The sequence below is a fragment of the Mastigoproctus giganteus genome, chromosome 11, assembly GCF_048544385.1.
Source record: "Mastigoproctus giganteus isolate SK-2022 chromosome 11, ASM4854438v1, whole genome shotgun sequence".
Classification (NCBI taxonomy): domain Eukaryota; kingdom Metazoa; phylum Arthropoda; class Arachnida; order Uropygi; family Thelyphonidae; genus Mastigoproctus; species Mastigoproctus giganteus.
Window position 1 is genome coordinate 143,469,651 of NC_143585.1, and position 20,035 is coordinate 143,489,685.

Here is a 20,035-nt window from a genome sequence, read left to right on the forward strand (position 1 = left end):
ATTGGTTAAGATCCCATCCGAGGTTATTTAGTCCAGTCAGCTTGGATGTGCATTTGCGATTTCATTTTGTTTCTTCTGTTATGAAGTCGGATCCCTGGGGGTTTGATTTGTTCTGGTGGTCCTTAGTGGTGTCGAATTGTTTTTCAGATTACGGGCAGCTTTGATGGGTACTTGCATTCTCTTCATTGCAGTGGTTGCGGCTGGGGGAAGGTCCGTCTTCTGCTGAAGAGGCCCTGAGCGAATTTTGTTAGCGCTTTGTAGCTGTCTTCTTCTTCTAGGATGAGGTGTTCCTGGTTTTGCAGTGTGAATCGAATTTCAGTGATGAGCCGGCAGCGTAGATCTTGATACAGGTGACAGTGATACATGAGGTGTTCCCATGTTTCTGTTTGGCCACAGTGGCAGAGAGGAGTGTCACTGAGTCGGAAGCCTGATAACTTGTGTCTGAATGCACCGTGTCCGGGAGGAGTCCTGGAGACAGCCAGTGGGGATATTTTGGATATACCGTCTGAATTGTCGGCACGAATTTCCGAGTGATTTCACCTTTGATTGAATTTTCCCAGCGGGTTTGCCAGGTCTGTTGGAGATGCAGTGTGAGTCACTTCTTTTCCATTTTAGGGTCATTGGCTAAGTCAATCGTGTAGTTCAGGCAGGTGGACGTTTTTCCTTTGCTGAGGTGGTGTAGGATTCCGCGACGAACGATCTCCAGGTCCAGGGGGAGGGCACCCATAAGGACCTGCAGCGCGTGAGTACTCACCGTCCTGCAGGCTCTGGAGATCGTTAGCAAGGTATATCTTTGTATCGTCTCGAGTTTTCTCCTGTTGACCGCGGTGGTCGCTTTGTGGTACCAGACTCCGGAGGCATATGAAATGGCTGGCAGGAATACTGTCGTATAGAAGAGGGCGAGGGTCCTTTTCCTCAAGCCCCAGTCCTTACGGGTGACTCTTGCAAAGAGTGCAGAATAGTTTCTGATTTTATTCCTGATGTATGTCAGATGTGGTGTGAAGGATAGATTCCTATCAAGCATGACTCCCAAATATTTTAATTCCGTTGCGAGTTTGACGGTTTTCCCCTGGACTTTGATTTGGGGAGGCCTCCTAATATCTAGGTTCCCCCTGAGTAGGACTGAACATGTCTTGGTTGGAGAAATTGTGAGTTTGTTGTCAGCCCAGTCTTGCAGGATAGTGACTGCTCTATTTGCGGAGTTCTCTAATTGTGCTCTGGAGTCCTCAGCAAGCATCAGAATAAGATCGTCTGCATAAGCCTGGGATGTGACGTTTCCAAGGTTGAGATTTAGGAAGCCGTCTAGGACGACATTCCAAAGAAGAAGGCCCAGAACGGAACCCTGTGGGCATCCTCTGTGTATCAACCGTGATACGGAGCAATACGGAGTAGTGACTGTGACTGATCTGTCTGAGAGGTATGTACTGATGCATTTGTATAGATTTGCTGGCAGGTTAGCCTCCCGGAGCCTGCCGAGGACACTTGGCCACCAGAGAGTGTCAAACGCCCCAGCAAAATCTATTGCGATGACGAGGAAGTACTTTCGGTTGGTTGTGGTGTTAACAATATTTTCCAATGCATCTACGGTGGAGTGTCCTTTTCTGAACCCGAACTGATTTCGGGATTGAAGGCCTGCGTTTGAGTAGTGAGTTTCTATCCGATTTCGTAGAAGGTGTTCCATCAGTTTGCTCAGTACAGACAGTAAGGCTATGGGTCTGTAGGACCCTGGGAGATCCTGCTGCTTTGTTGGATTTTTGAGGATGAGCCGAAGCGTTGCCGTTTTCCAGGTGTGTGGGAAATAGCCTTCTTTTAGGCACTGGTTAAATAAATTTAGTATTTTTTCTGGGATAGTCTCAACTGCCTTTTTTACGATTTCTGGCTCTAATAAGTCTGCACCTGGTGAATTCCTGTTTCTTAGTTTGGTGGCTGCAATGTCCAGTTCGATCCTAGTAAAGGGCTCCTCCTCTTCGATTGTTGTGTAGGTACTATTTCTTAGGCAGAGCGATGTTTGTTCTGGGGTGGTTGGATCCAGGTGTTTCTGGAACATGGCATCTAGGATATTATTGATGGATTCCTGCCACGTTTTGGTGAACTCCCCTTGTGGCTTCTTGGTTGTGGGGATGACTTCGCCTCTGGGGAGTTTATTTGTGGTCACTCTGTAGACCACTCCCCAGGGATTGTCGTTTCCAACTGTGGATACTAGGTGCTCCCAGGAGCGTTGTTTTCGTTCACGGATCTTTGCTGTATATTGATTCCTGGCCGTTCGGTACTGTTGTCGTAGTGCTTCCACCTCTACTGCAGGCCAGCTACGCCTGGCACGTTGAAAATTTTTTCGGCAGGTGTTTACCACACGTCTGAGTTGTTGTAATTCTGGGGACCACCAGGGAACAGCTCCCGGAGTAGGTTTTTTCCGCTTTATGGAATTGTTTGCTGCATCTGTGATAAGCTTGACAATTTTAGCTTGGTGTCTATCTGGGTCTAGTCCTTCTGTGTCAAGTGCTTGAGCAGCTGTACGTAATGACTCCTGGAAGAGAGGCCAGTCTGCCTTCTCAACAGCATATCTGTGTTGCATTTGTCTATGTACCATTTGTCTATTTAGTTTCCGGTTTAGTTGAAAGGTAATTGTTCGGTGATCAGATGAGGTCTAGTCTTCTCTGACAGTCCAGAATGCAATGTGGTCCGCTATAGATCTGGTAGCCAAAGTAACATCAATCGTGGCCTCCCACATCGTGTTTGAAAATGTTGGTAGGTTGTTTGGTTTGTTAAGGATCATATAGCAACTGTTTGCCAGATACTCCTCCAGGTGTTGTCCATTCACCGCGCCACGTCGCTCCGGGGTTTCACTAAACCACGCCGGCGAACGGCAGTTTGCATCAGCGCCCACTACGATTTTAGCATTCGGGAATTCCTCCAGAACATTTTGCAGGTAAGTTATAGCTGGGAGGATATCTTCTCCTGGCCGACAGTAAAGCGATACTGCATAAAATTCGCCCAGTGCAGTGATGACGTGGGCACATACAGCCCACGAGAGACAGTAATTTGTGATTTTGGTGACTGTGTAGTCTGGATTTCTGATTAGAATGGCGGCCCATGGCGTTTCATCATCATCAGTTTGCACGATTTTATACTTCAGGGGATATCCCTTGACCTTCTTACTGTGCGTATATAGTTCCTGGATGAGCAAGATATCCAGGTTTTCCTCGTTTGCTGTCCTGGTCAGCTGCGCGGCAACTGCCTTGGACCTCTGGGCGTTTAATTATGCAAATAGTACCCTGTTGTTATTATATGGTCTAAGATGTGTACCCATAATCGAGTCTCAATTGGTATGTACTCCTTGCTTTTTGGTATATAGGGCACTTATTGTCCCTGATAGAGTGATCCGCCTGCAGATTTTGTGACTTGCAGTTTGCACACATAGGTGGTTTGTCCTTTTTTGGGCATGATTTAAATTCCTGGCCTCGTTCAGCGCAATGGCCACATGTAGGCTGGGTTTGGGCACAGGTATGTGTTGTGTGCCCAAAGCGGCCACATCTAAAGCATTTGGGTACACACACATGCTCCCTGTAGCGGTAGCTGCCCCAGTTTATAAATACTCTGTTTTGCTGGCTGATGGTTTTCCACGCAGCTGGCGATAGTTCCACGACCCAATTTGTGACCATGCCTGATCTGGATCTCGTTTGATGTTTTGGTGTTATTAGGCTTGTGGGTTCCATGTCTGGGTGATCTCGCTGGAGGTTTCTTGTATAGAGTTCATCCTGCAACATTTCTGGGGTCAGATCCTTGTCGGTGTCGTAGATTACAATACTCGGTCCTCTTCTTTTTGGTGGCGCTGCTTCCAGGCCAAGGGTTTGAATCTTTGGATTTGTAATTATCTTTTTAGCATCCTCTGCTGTCTGTGTCTCAATTATCACACCTATGTTACGCGTTTTGCGGACTGACTTTATTTTAGTCGTTTTTAGATCGCCTGCGAGGTTTGTAATGACAGTGTTTTTTACCTCTTCGCTTGTGGGATGTTCCTCTGTGGAGGTTGGTCGGAGGATGACCAAATGTGGTGTTGGCAGGAGAGTCTTTCGTTTGGGTATGTTTTCTGCGGTTAACACTTGCGGTTCTTGTGTTTTGATCCTCAGCACGTCGGAGTAGGACGGGGCGCGCTGTGGCATTTCTTTCGCCCTTCCTTCCTGATAGACTTCCAGTTTGGCGTTTGCGATTTCATACTTTGATTGAGTGTCAAGAAGTATGGTCTCTAGTTTGCTCCATATGGTGACTATGTCGGCCCGAAGCACTGTTGTTATTCTATTTGTTTGTTCTTTAAAGAGTGTTTCGAGTGCCGTTCGGAGCACAAGTATTTGTTGGAGAACAGGGCCCTCAGGGATGTTAGGGTCCAGGACATGTTTGTCCTGTTTTTTACTATCACCTGCCAGGTCTATCTGTGGTATTGCAGGGTCTTGTTGCTCTTTTTGCTCTGTCTGGCTACGCGTCTCCCTCTTGTTCTTGCGTTTTGGTGCTGGGGTGTTCCTCACCTTGTCTGGGCTTTCCTGCAAGTCCACGCTGGCTGGGTCGATTCCCAGTCCCATTTGGGCATCTGCAGGTGTTTTTTCCATTTTTCCTTCTATAGTTCTCGGGTTTTACGGATAATCGGAAAACTTCGGATTAGCGGGTACTGGGTCAGAAGCTAGAAAGGACTGCCAAGTTGATGATGAATGGAAGTTGCCACAAGTCCGTAGCTATAATAGTAGCTGAGTTACAGCTGGCAGCAGATTTGGGCTATCCCCCACTGATACAGATGTGGGGGGGGGAAACAGTCAAATTAAGAGATGTTCCCAGAACGGAGCAGATTTCTGTGGGGGTATTTCAGGGAGCTGGAGGCGTTAGCGATACTTATATTTGCATAACTTAAATAGTTTACAATTTGAAGAAACCATGTAGAGTCTATGGTGGGGGGGGAGTCACTAAATACATGTTTTTAAGTTCATTTTACACAATTGAGGGTACAGTTTGTTGGAACAGTCTTCCAGCTCGGATTTACACTGGTGGGGCACCCTTCCCAGTCAATTGCAGCGTACTAGCGTGGCCACCGCGTTATATCGGCGCCTTTCTATAGCCTTGCTGCCAGCCACATGGTGACCAGTGCAGTCTGGCAAACAAAGGATATAGATACTAACGCTAGTAATCTGCTAAATTCCCAATAGAATGTGTTCAAAATTTCTTACCAGGGGGATCCTCTAAACAGCATCTTTGAAGGAGACCACAATTTAAAACTTAAACTATGGTTTAACCACATATTTAAACAGAACTTTTACGGAGCGTTGCAACAGACGTCCATGCTGGTTCGGCGGCCATATTTCCTTAACGTATGGTGTAACAACGTGGTCAAGCTGAAATTTATGAACGTCCGTAATTTAGCTTTGCCTTAGAAGTTTGTCACAAAAATAACATCAGTCAATTCGCCAACCCAATAGAAATCCAGTAGACTTGATATTTTAACAGAAATATCCAAATACACCACTAAATTTTAACATTTTGAAGAGCACTGAAAAAACGTGCGTCTGGCCAGTACTTGGTCAGCGCCACCTACCCCATAGGAGGGGATAAGTGCAGTTATGCCATTGGTTGAGAAGCAGTTAGAATTTAAGACAGTGCACCCAGTTGACATGGATAGCCATGTCAACTGGGATAACCAGTGTAAGGTTGAGTCAGTTTGATGTGACATAAGCACTGGGAAAACAAACGTAAGAGTAGGAATGGGGGCCAGTACAGTCCTAACACCTGTACTATTGATTGCCCCTCTATTTGCCTGAACAACTATACGGACAAATAGAGGGGGCCAGTAAATCAGAATTGGCAATCTTGTCTGACCAGTCATATTGATTGGAATCTGTGAGTCAATCACAGAGTAGCAGACCTTTTCTAGATTTATTGGATGGCTGTTTTCTACGCCACAAGTTACAGAGGCTGCAAGAGAAAGCAATACTCTTGATCTGATTATCAGCAGTGACTACTCATGCATTAAGACCATCCAGATAAAAGAACCACTAGGTGACAGTAATCACAATACAGTGGATTCCAGTTATTTGGGCCATCTGGGCACAGGTTAATCTGGGCAGCCATTTATTTGGGACAAATCTTAAAAAGCCGAACCTAATTGAGAAAATAGCCAGTGTTTTCTTCGCTTAATTGGGACAACATACCATTTAAACGGGGCAGAAGACAACAACACTCGAGATTACCCTACAATTGTCTCGTACGTGGTGTGATCAGATTTCTGGATGTCACAACCATAAAACAATTAGTAGTTTCCAGTTTATTGGGCTTTTCTGTTAGTGCAATCTATTATAAATGGACAGTAAACTCGATCTTATTGAATTTGCGATATTACCGACACCTGGAATTCTGTGGGTTTTTATGTTATTACAGTGAAATGTGTTTCCCTTTTCATGAAATCTTCAATCATATAAAAAACATAAATAAATTTTCAGAATCTTCTCTTCATTCCAATTTTTCATAACTTGTTACTCTGTTCTCGCTTTCGGTTATCGTGTTAGTTGCAATTTGTGCGTGCCGTGTTCTTTGTTGTTGATTGCTTTCTTTTTCACAGTTTTAAATTTTAACCCCCCCCCAAATGTCAGTGAACAGAAATATAAACTAGTTAGTATGTACATATTAATTAAGCTATGCACGCAAGCATAAATTTATTTTTATTTCGCCAACCTGTAGAAAATATTCTGATTTTCACATATCATTTAATTTTTTAATTGGTAAGGTAATAAAGTGTAAATTTGTGCTTAATATATCTTTACTTTTTATAGCCAGTGAATCATAATCCTCCTATTTTCGCTTATTAGAATCACTGTTTAATAGGATTAAAATTCAATTCACAAACGTGATTGCAGTGACCAGCGCTTACTACATATCGTATAGTGCACATAGTTTGCTATGGTGAGGCCATCGTAATGTGATTTGATTGTACAGAGAATCAATCATAAAGTGGTGGTCCAGTATATTTTTAACTATTTACGTGAAACCGCATAATTGGGGCAGCCGCTTAATCGGGCCAAAATGCACTATCCCGATATATCCCAAATAACTGGAATCCACTGTATATTGATGTGGGAGTATGTAATGGTGGCTACAGTGGTTGTAGGCAATTTTTAAGTTCCCATCAATGTGACCGACTTGTAATCATAGAGGCTACTCAGCTTTTCATACCATCAAAGAGATTTTGTTCGAAATTTAGACCTAAATGGACGTCAGATGAATGGGTGAGACTAGTGTTAGAGAAAGAAAATGCATGGAATGATGATTATAAATTAGCATGGGATACAGTAAGCACAAACTAGGCTGCAATCAAGTCACTAAGGGGTATTAGGCAAACTAAAGGCAGATTATGAGATGTTTTTGCTAAGAATAAAGAATTATTTGATTTTGTTAACATTGGAAGGAAAGGAATGAACCTCATTGGCCTACTGGACAGAACAGCATAATTATTGTGATGGTGTGAAGCAGCAAAATAAATAAGATCTATAGCCATAATTATGAAGGCATTCTTGGTTTCAGGGAAGGCCCCTGTGGATTGAGGATGTGTGAATGTTTCACCAAGTGGGGATCAAAGGATGAAGTGATTACAGACCTGTACTTGATTTCTTTTTCAGGGAAAATAATGGAGTTACAGTTTGAAGAAATAATACAGGGCCATCTAGACAGGAATGCAGTTATAGGGCAGTCATAGCATGTGCTGAAATTTTCATTTTGACAAAGGATAATTGATTGTGAATCAGCTTTCATCTGGTGTGGGACTGACTACTACAACTTAATAAAACAGAAAACTTTTATATCATATACTTATGAGGGCTGATCGATAAAGAATCATCATAATTTTTTCCACAACACACCTTTATTAATCATCCATATTTTGATGTCCTTTTCAAAGTAGTCCCCATTTGAAATGCACTTACTCCAGTGGAAGATCCACTGGAAGTCTTTCTGCTGTTCTTCAAAAACATGATGGAAGCCATTTTTTTATATACATTTCAGAATCGGCTCCAATGTCTTTACAACTCTTTTTTGATTACTCGAAATGTTTTCCTTGCAACTCCTTGAAAATAAAAAAAAAAAAAATTGCAAGGTCAGGGTTGTAGGGCAGATGAGGAACACATCTGACATTAATGCTAGCTAAGTACTTGATGACATTCATTCAAAATACCTCGTGCTGCCCTACTATCTAAACCAAAGCTTATACGCCGTTTGCAACACTAACTTAAATTATACTATGCATGTATGAAACATTTATTAGATAAAATTAATACAACTCATAACACAACACAACTCAGGAGGAATATCACCACTTAGCCCTGTTCTAGAGGAATTAGACTTTAGTCGGTATTAACTATCTAGCCTCAGCCTGTTTCTGCTCTTAAAGACATCAGCAACAAATTTGTTAAAGTAAGCGAATAGCCTCCTATCTGTGAACATGATCCAAAGACTACTATGCTCCAGTTGGCCCAAAGATATTTCTAATTTCATTCGAATGTTCACATAATTATTACAGGCTGATAGGGGGAACCCTGTCCACATAATTATCACAATTCAACATTATGTGCTCAGCAGTTTCCTCATTCCTACATGAGCATAATCCACTTTCAATCAATTCTAGTTGACATAATCTACTAGACAAGCCCTGTCCTGTCAATAAAAATGCACCGTTCAATAAAAATGTACCGAACTGCTGCCACGATTTCTTCTTACATCTAAAATTCTGACATTTGGTAGGAACAAATGTTGCTCTACCATTCTCAGAGCTCTTTATATCTTTCAACTGGTCTAATATGCTTTCTTTTTCAAATTTCTGATCTGCTTTAGTATAGATTCTACCCATCTCAGGACACAAAGTTATATTCAAGATTGATCCCCTTACGTTTTTTCTAGTGTAGTACATTAATGCTTGAAGATCCACTGGAAGTCTTCCTGCAATCATTTGCAGTGCTTCAGTTGAAACTGTTCAACAAGCCCTGGTTGTGCAAAGGAGGGTGAATCTTTGTGCTTGAAATAAGTACTTTTTAACAGTCATACTGTGCAGCCAAGCCACAGTAGCATAAGTGATGATGGGTAAAGAGACAGTCATATAAGGTATTAAGTGCTGTGCCCTTAATTCCCTAATTAACCCCTATAACCCTTTTGAGCTTGGCATACAATGTACAAATCTTGCTTGTTAAATATTTAACATGCGGAATAAAGCTCATCCACTCTCCCACACTCACTCCCAAGTACTTGACTACAGTCTTATATTTAAATGTAACTCCTTGAGAACGGACTTCTATTCATACTTAATCTTCCCTTTAATAGGACCTTCACTGACTTTGCCTTTGAAATTTTCAACTTATATGGATCTGCTCACGATACTAAATCATTTAATACCTCTGAAGCATGATCTTCAAGTTGTTATCTTGCATTCCTATATACAAGAATAAGAAGATAAGCAGCAGTGCGTAGCATACGCTTCTTGATTAGACCCGGGTTTGAGCCCGTGCCCACCAAATACGGAGGATGTGGAAAGGTCAGGGAATGACCACCATATCCCTGGAGCAATATGGCCTTAGTTGCTAATGTTCCTAAAAGCCAAATAACAATAACAATAGATCATCGGCATATGCTATTAAATTAATTACAACATAGTGTCGACCCAGAAACTCATCCAAAACTATAGACCATGCCTGGGGCCCAATCGCCGATCCTTGAAGACATTCTCTTTCCACACTTCTACAGATCTCTGTGTAGTGAGTTTTCACAATAATACCTCAGTTACTAATGTAATCTCTAAAAACATTATACAATTTATCAGAGATCCCTACTGCTCTTATTCTTGACAATATGCCTACATGCCAAAGCATGTAAAATGCACCATGAAAGTCTACAAATAAGCCCAGCACACATTGCTCCTCACTCTTGAACATATTGTACCATTCTAGTTATGGCACCATCTGTTGATTTTCCTTTCTTCTAGTCATATGGCTATCAGAAGACATATTTCTTTGTTCATACCTAATCATCAGGTGGCCAATGCACAACCTTTCATAAGTTTTTGCCATAGCTGGTAACAGAGCTATGGGACAATATGAACCAGGCTCACTTGGCAATTTATCAGGACTTTTTGTTATCAGCCACAAATCAGCACTTTCCATGCCTGTGGGAATGCATCTTGCTCAAGCAACCCATTAAAAGCTTTTACAAACAGGTCTGTTCTTATTTGACATGCTTCCTTTAACACACTAGTCACACTTTTGTGGATTTATTGTTGTTTTCTGAAGCAGCATGTTCGATAGGCAACCAGAGAAAGTAATACTCTTGATCTGGTTATCAGCAGTGATCATTCATGTATTAGGAATTTGCAGATAAAAGAACCACTAGGTGGCAGTGATCACAGTGTACTGACGTGGGATTTACTTAAAGATTTAATTACCATCAGGGGTAAAGGAAAGGGTTTTTGCTTCTGTAAAGGCGAGTACAGTGGTCCCCGACAGTTTTTAAATTCTGTACAGTGGAATCAACTGACGATGTTACCAACAGTAAATTCTAAGTGGAAAGCATTCAAGGAATTAATCGTGGAAGCTACTAAAAGTTTCATACCTATTAAGAAATATTGTTCAAGGTTTAGGCCTAAATGGTTGTCAAATGAACTAATGAGACTCGTAACAGAGAAGAAAAATGCATTGGATGCATATAAATTATCAAGCGACTCAGAAGCCTATGGCAGATATAAGTTAATCTGTAATCAGGTCACAAAGGAGGTTCGGCAGGCGAAGGCAGATTACGAGAAATCCTTGGGAAAAGATGCTAAGAAAAACAGCAAGGATTTCTTTACTTATATAAACTCTAAAAGGAAGGGGATGAATCTGATTAGTCCACTAGACGTCGATAGTTCGACTGTTGATGATCCTGCTCAGATAGCAAACAAACTGAATGAGTATTTTGCATCTACATTCACACATGAGGAATTATTAAGGTTTGAAAATGGCAGAAGGTTATCAAATTGTAGCAGGATACTTAATGATTTTGTAATAACTGAGAGCAAGGTGGAGGAGAAATTGTTGAAGTTAAACATAAGAAAAGCACCTGGGGTGGATGGGATCTATCCAGTTATATTAAAGGAAGCAGCAAAGCAACTAAGCAAATCCTTAGCCATAATTATGAAATCATCCTTGGACTCAGGGGAGGTTCCCACGGACTGGAGATGTGCAAATGTATCCCCAATTCACAAAGGGGGATCGAAGGGTGACACGAGTAATTGCAGACCAGTTAGTTTAACTTCTGTTCCGGGTAAAATAATGGAGTCGCTGGTTAAAGATGCATTGCAGGATCATCTAGACAAGACTGCAGCAATAATTCAGACACAGCATAGGTTTGTTAAGGGAAAGTCTTGTCTGACAAATTTGATAGGATATTATGATGTGGTTACAAAGGAACTGGATGCAAAAAATAATTTTGATATCATATATTTGGATTTCAGGAAAGCTTTTGACACTGTTGCGCATGGAAGACTATTGTACAATTTGGAGCAGAATGGTATTAAGGGTAAGTTGCTACAATGGATAAAAGGATGGTTAAGTGTGAGAAGACAGAGGCTGGTAATCAATGGGTGCTGCTCTTCTTGGACTAATGTTATTAGTGGAGTCCCACAGGGTTCGGTGTTAGGTCCACTGTTGTTTTGTGTATTTATCAGTGATATTGATGAAGGTGTATCAGGCTTAATGTCGAAGTTTGCAGATGATACAAAGGTTGGCAGGGTTGTTAATGACAGTAATGGCAGTGTGCTACTGCAACAGGATCTAGATAATTTTGGGCAGATGGGCTAAGAAGTGGCAACTGAAGTTTAACCTTGACAAATGCAAAGTACTGCATATGGGTAGAAGTAACCCCAGAGAAACGTACCAACTGTGTGGTACTACACTTAAGGTGGTAGAAAATGAAAAAGACCTGGGAGTAATTGTGCAGGCAGATATGAAGTTTTCTGAGCAATGCAGACAGGCTGCCAGGGCAGGTCATGGGGTTTTGTCAATGATATATAGGAATTTTGCTAGCAGGGAAAAGGAGGTGATTATCCCTCTGTATAAGGCAATGGTCAGGCCACTCCTTGAGTACTGCGTACAGGTCTGGAGGCCTCATTTTAGGAAGGATGTAGATTTACTTGAGCGTGTACAGAGAAGGGCAACAAGATTGGTGAAGGGAATGAAGGGATCCTCTTACCAAGAGAGGCTTAAGTTCTGCAAATTGCAGTGGCTGGAGACTAGGCACCTGCGCAGTGATCTGATTGAGGTATATAAGCCTTGAATGGGTTGAGCACGCTGAATTCTGATGGGATCCTTCCACTTGTTCAGATTACGAACCTAAGGGGGCATAAATTCAAATTAAGAAAAGACAGATGTAGAATAGATGTGCAGAAATTTGCCTTTAGCCAGCAGGTGGTTAATTGCTGGAACAAACTTCCATCTGTCGTTGTGGAAGTTGACAGGTTGAATAAATTTAATGAGGAACTGGACAGGCATTTGGAGGGAATGGTGTGATTTTTTTTTTTTGGCTGATGCTGCATAAGCTCATACATTTGCTTTCTTGCATCACATGCCACTACTACTACTACTACCTTTACCTCAATAAAAATCCTTAAATTTCAAGTAGAAGTTTTGAAGGCTCATGCCTTCAAAACTTCTACTTGAAATTTAAGGTACCTGTTCATTTTTAAACTTCACTCAGTCACTTCTGTTGATGTGGAAAGATCATTCTCTAATTTTTAAAATGATTTTGGATAATAAATGCTATAGATTTACAATGGATCACATTGAAAAATATTGTTTACTGTAACAAAAGTTATTCCATGAGCAAGTTGTAAAATGAACCATATTCTAAAACTAAACAGTTTTGTTATTTTTAAATGCTGAATACAAAAAAAAATTAATTCAGTTAGTTGTGATAAACTGATAATAAATACAAAACACTTTATTTCAATTTTATTTTTAATGTTTTTCAGGCAAACAGTGCTACCATAAAATTGCTAGAGGTCATGATGATGACTATGCACTATTCACATATTGCATTTTGATCTTTATATCTAAAGAGCTCTGTAAAAAAAAATTTGTTTGAAATGTTTTCTAATGGTTAAACATAAGTATCTTAAATGTTTTTTATATATAAATGTTTCATTTAATGGAAAAATTTGATAATTATATTAATAAAGAAGTCAAATAATACCAGTGAATCCCTGAGAACTGTGAAGTAATATCTGTCATTAGTAGTTCTTTTATTTCCTAGATTTTTCTTTCCTGAGAAGATAGTTTTGTCATTTATGAAATAGAATCAAAAAGTTGTTAGGACTGACTCTGTTAAAAATATCTGAACATGGAATAAGAAAACTTTATTTTATTTTGTAACCTAGAATATCTACATTTTTTTTTTTTACAGTAGGTAGCATTTTGCTTGCACGTGTACAAAGGCTTGTTTTTATCTGTTTTTGACAGTAATTTCATATTGTCATTTTCTATATCACTTGATCAAACATTTAAAAGACATGCAACCCATAGTATAGTTTCAGTTTTATTTCAGTTATTGTTATAAATATAATTATAATAGAGAATTCGATAAATGTTGAAAGTGTCCTCTTCCCCAATGTAAGCACAACTCTTAACACCATAAGTGTTAACACTTATGGTGTTAAGAGTTTGTACGTTTATATTTATATTTATATTTATAACAATATAAATATACTTTATGCATATTTATATATTTATATACACTTTACATAGTGTTTGAGCAGTTGTTAAAATTTCGGATTCAGTATTGACTCTTATAACTTAAAGTGACAATATGTGAAAAAATTCTTAGTGGATTGTACTCCTCTTAAGTAGTCAAAAAGATAAAAATCTGGGTCCATAGCTGTTCAGTTATGAACTCTACTAGTTAGCAAGTGGAAGCTTTGATTCTGACTGCTACAGTAGCAGTCAGAATTAAATTCCATCAAGTTGCCAATGAATTAACATGAAAATCATTAAAATTTGTGAATGGCTCTTGTTTTTGAATTACAGTTAGTCTCTCATATTAGCAAGTTACTCTAAATTATCAACTACAGCTCTTGGCAAAACACATATCACCTGATCGCCTTGCTCTGCATCACATGATAAGTTGTTGCCTCAAATGCATCTTCAACTCTGTTGCAGTAATCCTCGAATACAGCTAAGTACTGGGTGATTTGTTCTCTGTGAGATTCCTACTTTTTTGCACAGTATTTGTGTTGTGTAAGGTTAATATTCCTCATAATTGTGTGAATAGTCCGGATGACTTCTGTTACACATCTGGAGAAGTAGTGTTAGCTTCAAGAAAGCATCCCTTAACTCAAGCCATAAAAAAAGACCTACCTTTTATACTTTGGGTGTAAAATAGGTGACCAGGACAAGAACTGGACTCTGCATATATGCTGCACTACCTGTTCACCAAAATTCAACATGTGGGCGAATCGAAAGGGACGTTTTATGCCTTTCGCAGTGCCCATAATATGGGGGGAGCCAACAAATCACATCACAGTTTGTTACTTCTGTATAGTGCTTTCTATTAGAAAAGGGATGGGCTGAAATTTACTTTAGGGTGCACTCTCTAAACTGTGGCCAACAAGGCAGTGATTGATGGTTAGAGACTCCGCCTACTTACTTTTCCCCCCCTGTTCTCCTTGTACCGTTATTTCGTTCGAATCTTGCAGTCATTGTTTTTGTATAGAGTAGTAGGGAATTCAAATTTTTAATTGTGGTAACTAGGCAGCTCTAACATATAATTATATACTGTAATCTGCATCACTGCATTTAGGATTCTATTGGATAGCGCAGTATTGACAGTTAATTAATTCAATTTATTGATCTTATTAATTTAAAATATCATGCCCCAGACTAGAGCAGCAAAGCAATGGGCACAAAGTAGCAGGAGTGCTTTGACTCGGGGGAGAACTGAGGGGGACAATTCTCCAACGCATCACAGCCTAAAAAAATGTGCAACTTGTGAAATGTTTGCCGAACTGTCTGGAACAGAACATGATCTAGCCAAGGAGGATGTCTTTGTGTGTGCCAGGTGCAGAGAGTGTCTAGAAATTAGGCATCAACTCGCCGTTCTACTGGGCGTCTACGAAAGCTTGAGGTGTAGGGTAGATGCCCTCGAAGAAATTAATATGAGAGGGCCCCGTCAAGCTCTCAACACCAGAGCTCACTCCTGGGCATCAGGCAACACAGTGGCAATCTCCAAGGCAGAATGCGCTGGTCCCAAAGGAACTAGTTATTGTTGGTGACTCTATTGTCAGGGAGATGGGGAATATATTGTGTAAAAAGGATAGATGGAACAGGACCAGGGTATGTCTGCCAGGGACAAAAGTTGATGACGTTGTAAAGCATATATCATCTTTTAAGGGCACAAAAGGTGATATTGCTCTACACGTTGGCACCAATGACATTAAGAGTAGGAGATCTGCAGATTTACTTAACAAGTACAGGTCAATGTTGCAAAAAAGTCGCGTCAGGGTTAAATTTGAAAGTGTCTGCAATTCTGCCCAGACAAGATAGGAGGGAATACATGATGAGAGCCATGCCAATCAATTCAGCCCTGGAGGGAATGTGCAAGGTTCAAGGGGTAGAATTTTTTTCAGTGTGGTCTGTGCTTGTTAACAGGAGAGACTGCTTCTACAGGGATGGGATACACTTAAATAGAAAGGGTGCAAGAATATTTGCTGATGCTATCGAGGCAGTTTTAGGTGGGCCGGAAAACTGCTAGCTTGGGGGGGATTCACAGACTAAAAGGTTAAAAGTAGCCACAGGCAGAGGTGAAGGTTTTTCTTGCACAACTTCTATTAGAATAAGTAGCGACCTGGAGCGAGGGGTGCTGGGGGTTTCGGGGACTGATGGTAGTCATCGTGAAACAGGTGGGTATATGGGATGTGTAAGGGTAACTAATAATAAGGATAGGTACATGTATACTTGCATGTATACCAATGCTAGAAGTATAGTAAATAAATTTGATGAATTTGAATTGTTGGTCAAGACATCAAAGGCAGATATTGTTGGGATAGCAGAGACGTGGTGTCACACAGATATAAGGAATGCAGAACTGGAATTTGGAGAGTACAACGTGTACAGAAAGGATAGACAGGATAGGAAGTGAGGAGGTGTTATGCTGTTAATTAAGAAGAACATAAAATCAAAAGAAGTCCATCCGGTTGATATAGATGAACAGTGCACTGTTGAGTCAATTTGGTGTGACATAAGCACTGCAAAAGCAAAAATAAGAGTAGGAGTGTGTTATAGGACTATTGACTCGAATGAGTACAATGAACAATTGTACAGAGAAATAGTGGGCTAGTAAATCAGAATGTCTTATAATGAGAGATTTTAATTTCCCAGATATTGACTGGAATTTGTGGGTTGGTCACTCACACACTAGTAAGACTTTTGTGGATTTATTGGATGATTGTTTTCTGCAGCAGCATATCCGAGGGGCAACCACAGAGGGTGATACTCTTGATCTGGTTATCAGCAGTGATCATTCGTGTTAGTTAGTTATTTGGTTTTTTACGAGAATTAGCAACTAAGGCCATATTGCTCCGGGATATGCGGTGGTCATTCCCTGACCTTTCCGTATTTGGTGGTGACAGGCTCGAACCCCGGTCTAATCAAGAAGCGTGTGCTACGCACTGCTGCTCCTTCCCACCTGGCTACGGAGGTGCCTCTGATTATTCGTGTATTAAGAATTTGCAGATAAAGGAACCACTAGATGACAGTGATCACAATGTACATGTGGGATTTACTTAAAGATATAACTACCATCAGGTAAAGGAAAGGTTTTTTTCTTCCGTAAAGGTGAGTACAGTGGTCTCAGACAGTTTTTAAATTCTGTACAGTGGGATAAACTGACGTCCCACCTGGCTACGGAGGTGCCTCTGATTATTCGTGTATTAAGAATTTGCAGATAAAGGAACCACTAGATGGCAGTGATCACAATGTACATGTGGGATTTACTTAAAGATATAATTACCATCAGGTAAAGGAAAGGTTTTTTTCTTCCGTAAAGGTGAGTACAGTGGTCTCAGACAGTTTTTAAATTCTGTACAGTGGGATAAACTGACGATGTTACTAACAGTAAATTCCAAGTGGGAAGCATTCAAGGAATTAATAGTGGCTGCTACTAAAAGTTTCACATCTATTAAGAAATATTGTTCAAGGTTTAGACCTAAATGGTTATCAAATGAACTAATGAGGCTTGTGACAGAGAAGAAAAATGCATGGGATGTATATAAATTATCAAGCAACTCAGAAGCCCATGGCAGATATAAGCTAGTGTGTAATCAGGTCACAAAGGAGGTTAGGCAGGCGAAGGGAGATTACGAGAAATCTTTGGCAAAAGATGCTAAGCAAGGATTTCTTTACTTATATATAGTACTTATATTAAACATCAAGGATTTCTTTACTTATATAAACTCTAAAAGGAAGGAGATGATTCTGATTGGTCCACTTGATATTGATGGTTCGATTGTTGATGATCCTGCCAGATAGCAAACAAACTGAATGAGTATTTTGCATCTACATTCACACATGAGGAGTTATTAAGATTTGAAAATGGCAGAAGCTTATCAAATTGTAGCAGAGTGCTTAATGATTTTGTAATAACTGAGAGCAAAGTGGAGGAGAAATTGTTGAAGTTAAACATAAGAAAGGCACCTGGGATAGATGGGATCTATCCATATATATTAAAGGAGGCGGCAAAGCAACTAAGCAAACACTTAACCATAATTATGAGAGCATCTTTGGACTCAGGGGAGGTCTCCACGGACTGGAGATGTGCAAATGTATCCCAATTCACAAAAAGGATCGAAGGGTGACACGAGTAATTACAGACCAGTTAGTTTAACTTCTGTTCCGGGTAAAATATGGAGTCACTGGTTAAATAATCATTGCAGGATCATCTAGACAACACTGCACCAATAATTCAGACACAGCATGGGTTTGTTAAGGGAAAGTCTTGTCTGACAAATTTGATAGGATATTATGATGTGGTTACAAAGGAACTGGATGCAAAAAATAATTTTGATATCATATATTTGGATTTCAGGAAAGCGTTTGACACTGTTGCGCATGGAAGACTATTGTACAAATTCGAGCAGCATGGTATTAAGGGTAAGTTGCTACAATGGATAAAAGGATGGTTAAGTGGGAGAAGACAGAGGGTGGTAATTATTGGATGCTGCTCTTTGTGGACTAATGTTATTAGTGGAGTCCCACAGGGTTCGGTGTTGGGTCCTCTGTTGTTTTGTATATTTATCAATGATATTGATGAAGGTATATATCAGGCTTAGTGTCGAAGTTTGCAGATGATACAAAGGTTGGCAGGGTTGTTAATGACAGTAATGGCAGTGTGCTACTACAACAGTATCTAGATAATTTGGGCAGATGGACTAAGAAGTAGCAACTAAAGTTTAACCTTGACAAATGCAAAGTACTGGATACGGGTAGAAGTAATCCCAGAGAAGCGTACCAACTGTGTGGTACTACACTTAAGGTGATAGAAAAATGAAAAAGACCTGGGAGTAATTGTGCAGTCAGATATGAAGTTTTCTGAGCAAGGCAGACAGGCTGCCAGGGCAGGTCATGAGGTTTTGTCAATAATATATAGGAATTTTGCTAGCAGAGAAAAGGAGGTGATTGTCCCTCTGTATAAGGCAATGGTCAGGCCACGCCTTGAGTACTGCGTACAGGTCTGAAGGCCTCATTTTAGGAAGGATGTAGATTTGCTTGAGCGTGTACAGAGAAGGGCAACAAGATTGGTTAGGGGAATGAAGGATCCTCTTACCAAGAGAGGCTTAAGTTCTGCAAATTGCAGTGGTTGCAGACTAGGCACCTGCGTGGTGATCTGATTGAGGTGGCATAAATTCAAATTAAGAAAAGACAGATGTAGAATAGATGTGCGGAAATTTGCCTTTAGCCAGCGGGTGGTTAATTGCTGGAACAAACTTCCATCTGTCGTTGTGGAAGATGATAGATTAAATAAATGTAAGGAGGAACTGGACAGGCATTTGGAGGGAATGGTGTGATTTTTTTTTTTTTTTTTTTTTTTTGGCTGATGCTGCATAAGCTCATACACTTGCATCACATGCCACTACTACTACTACTCTCCTGAGCTAATCACGTGATTAGCTCCGGAGAGTACAAAGAACACTGCCATAAACCGTTCGGGGCTGAATCCTGAATATTACTGGACAAATTGCTGTTGCTGTACTGAATATTAGCAGGGGTTATGTGATTGGCTGATTAGGATTGCTTAATATCCTTCATTTCTGGTTTTGATCTTGTGATTCTGTTTTTTGTTCGCCTTAGTTCTGTCCATATCGCCGCATGCTGGTTCTATGAGGATCACCTCCTGCCTCGCTTTATTCTGTGAAAATCTCCTTATGCTGCTGTGAGTTTTCTTCTCTGCATTTATTGGTATAGTTTGTTTGCTGTTCAAACCCAATGGAGCAAGTGACTGCTAAAGGGTTGTAAGGTTTAGAAAAAAAAAAAAAAAAAACTAATGAGAAATTAATAGCATCCGAATATGGTTTCAGTGTGAATGTATGATGGGCTTGGCCGAATGCAAGGATCATATGGATGGATTTGAATGGGTCAGTGATCAGTTTGACTACTACCTCGTAGAATATATACGTGGAGACGCAGTCATTCTGGCAGCAGCAACTTGGATGAGGTCTTTCCTCCATGCAATTGCTGAAATTTACTAGCCAGTATCAAGGATAGTGAGTGACAGTTTCCCACTGATCAGGTGAGTGTTTTTCTTTCTCTGGCTTTTCTTGCTATTTTTTAGGATTTTTTTTTTTTTTTTTTTGCTCTTTTGTAGGTTTTTTTCGCCCAAGATATTTAAAAAATAACCATTTCTTTAGATATTTTGTGCACTAACAAAGAACAATTTCATTGTTAATGCAAGCGGAATTGTCTGTTTATGTACAATAACAAAAGCAGGGGTTTTAGGTGGTGGA

General features: G+C 40.3%; 1 protein-coding gene across 3 annotated transcripts in view; it reads left to right on the forward strand.

The window, feature by feature from the left end:
* LOC150078490 (uncharacterized) overlaps positions 1-19,823 on the forward strand; it is a 160,323-nt gene extending 140,500 nt beyond the window's left edge. For 2 of the 3 annotated variants that reach the window (XM_090385525.1, XM_090385526.1), the window contains exon 9: positions 19,610-19,823. In XM_090385525.1, coding sequence (XP_090241651.1) covers positions 19,610-19,780 — 171 coding nt within the window. In that variant the 3' untranslated portion in view covers positions 19,781-19,823. Of the gene's footprint in view, positions 1-13,015; positions 13,106-19,609 lie in introns of those variants that run through there. The other variant, XM_090385527.1, reaches the window with a different exon arrangement.
* The last annotated feature ends 212 nt before the right edge of the window (positions 19,824-20,035 follow it).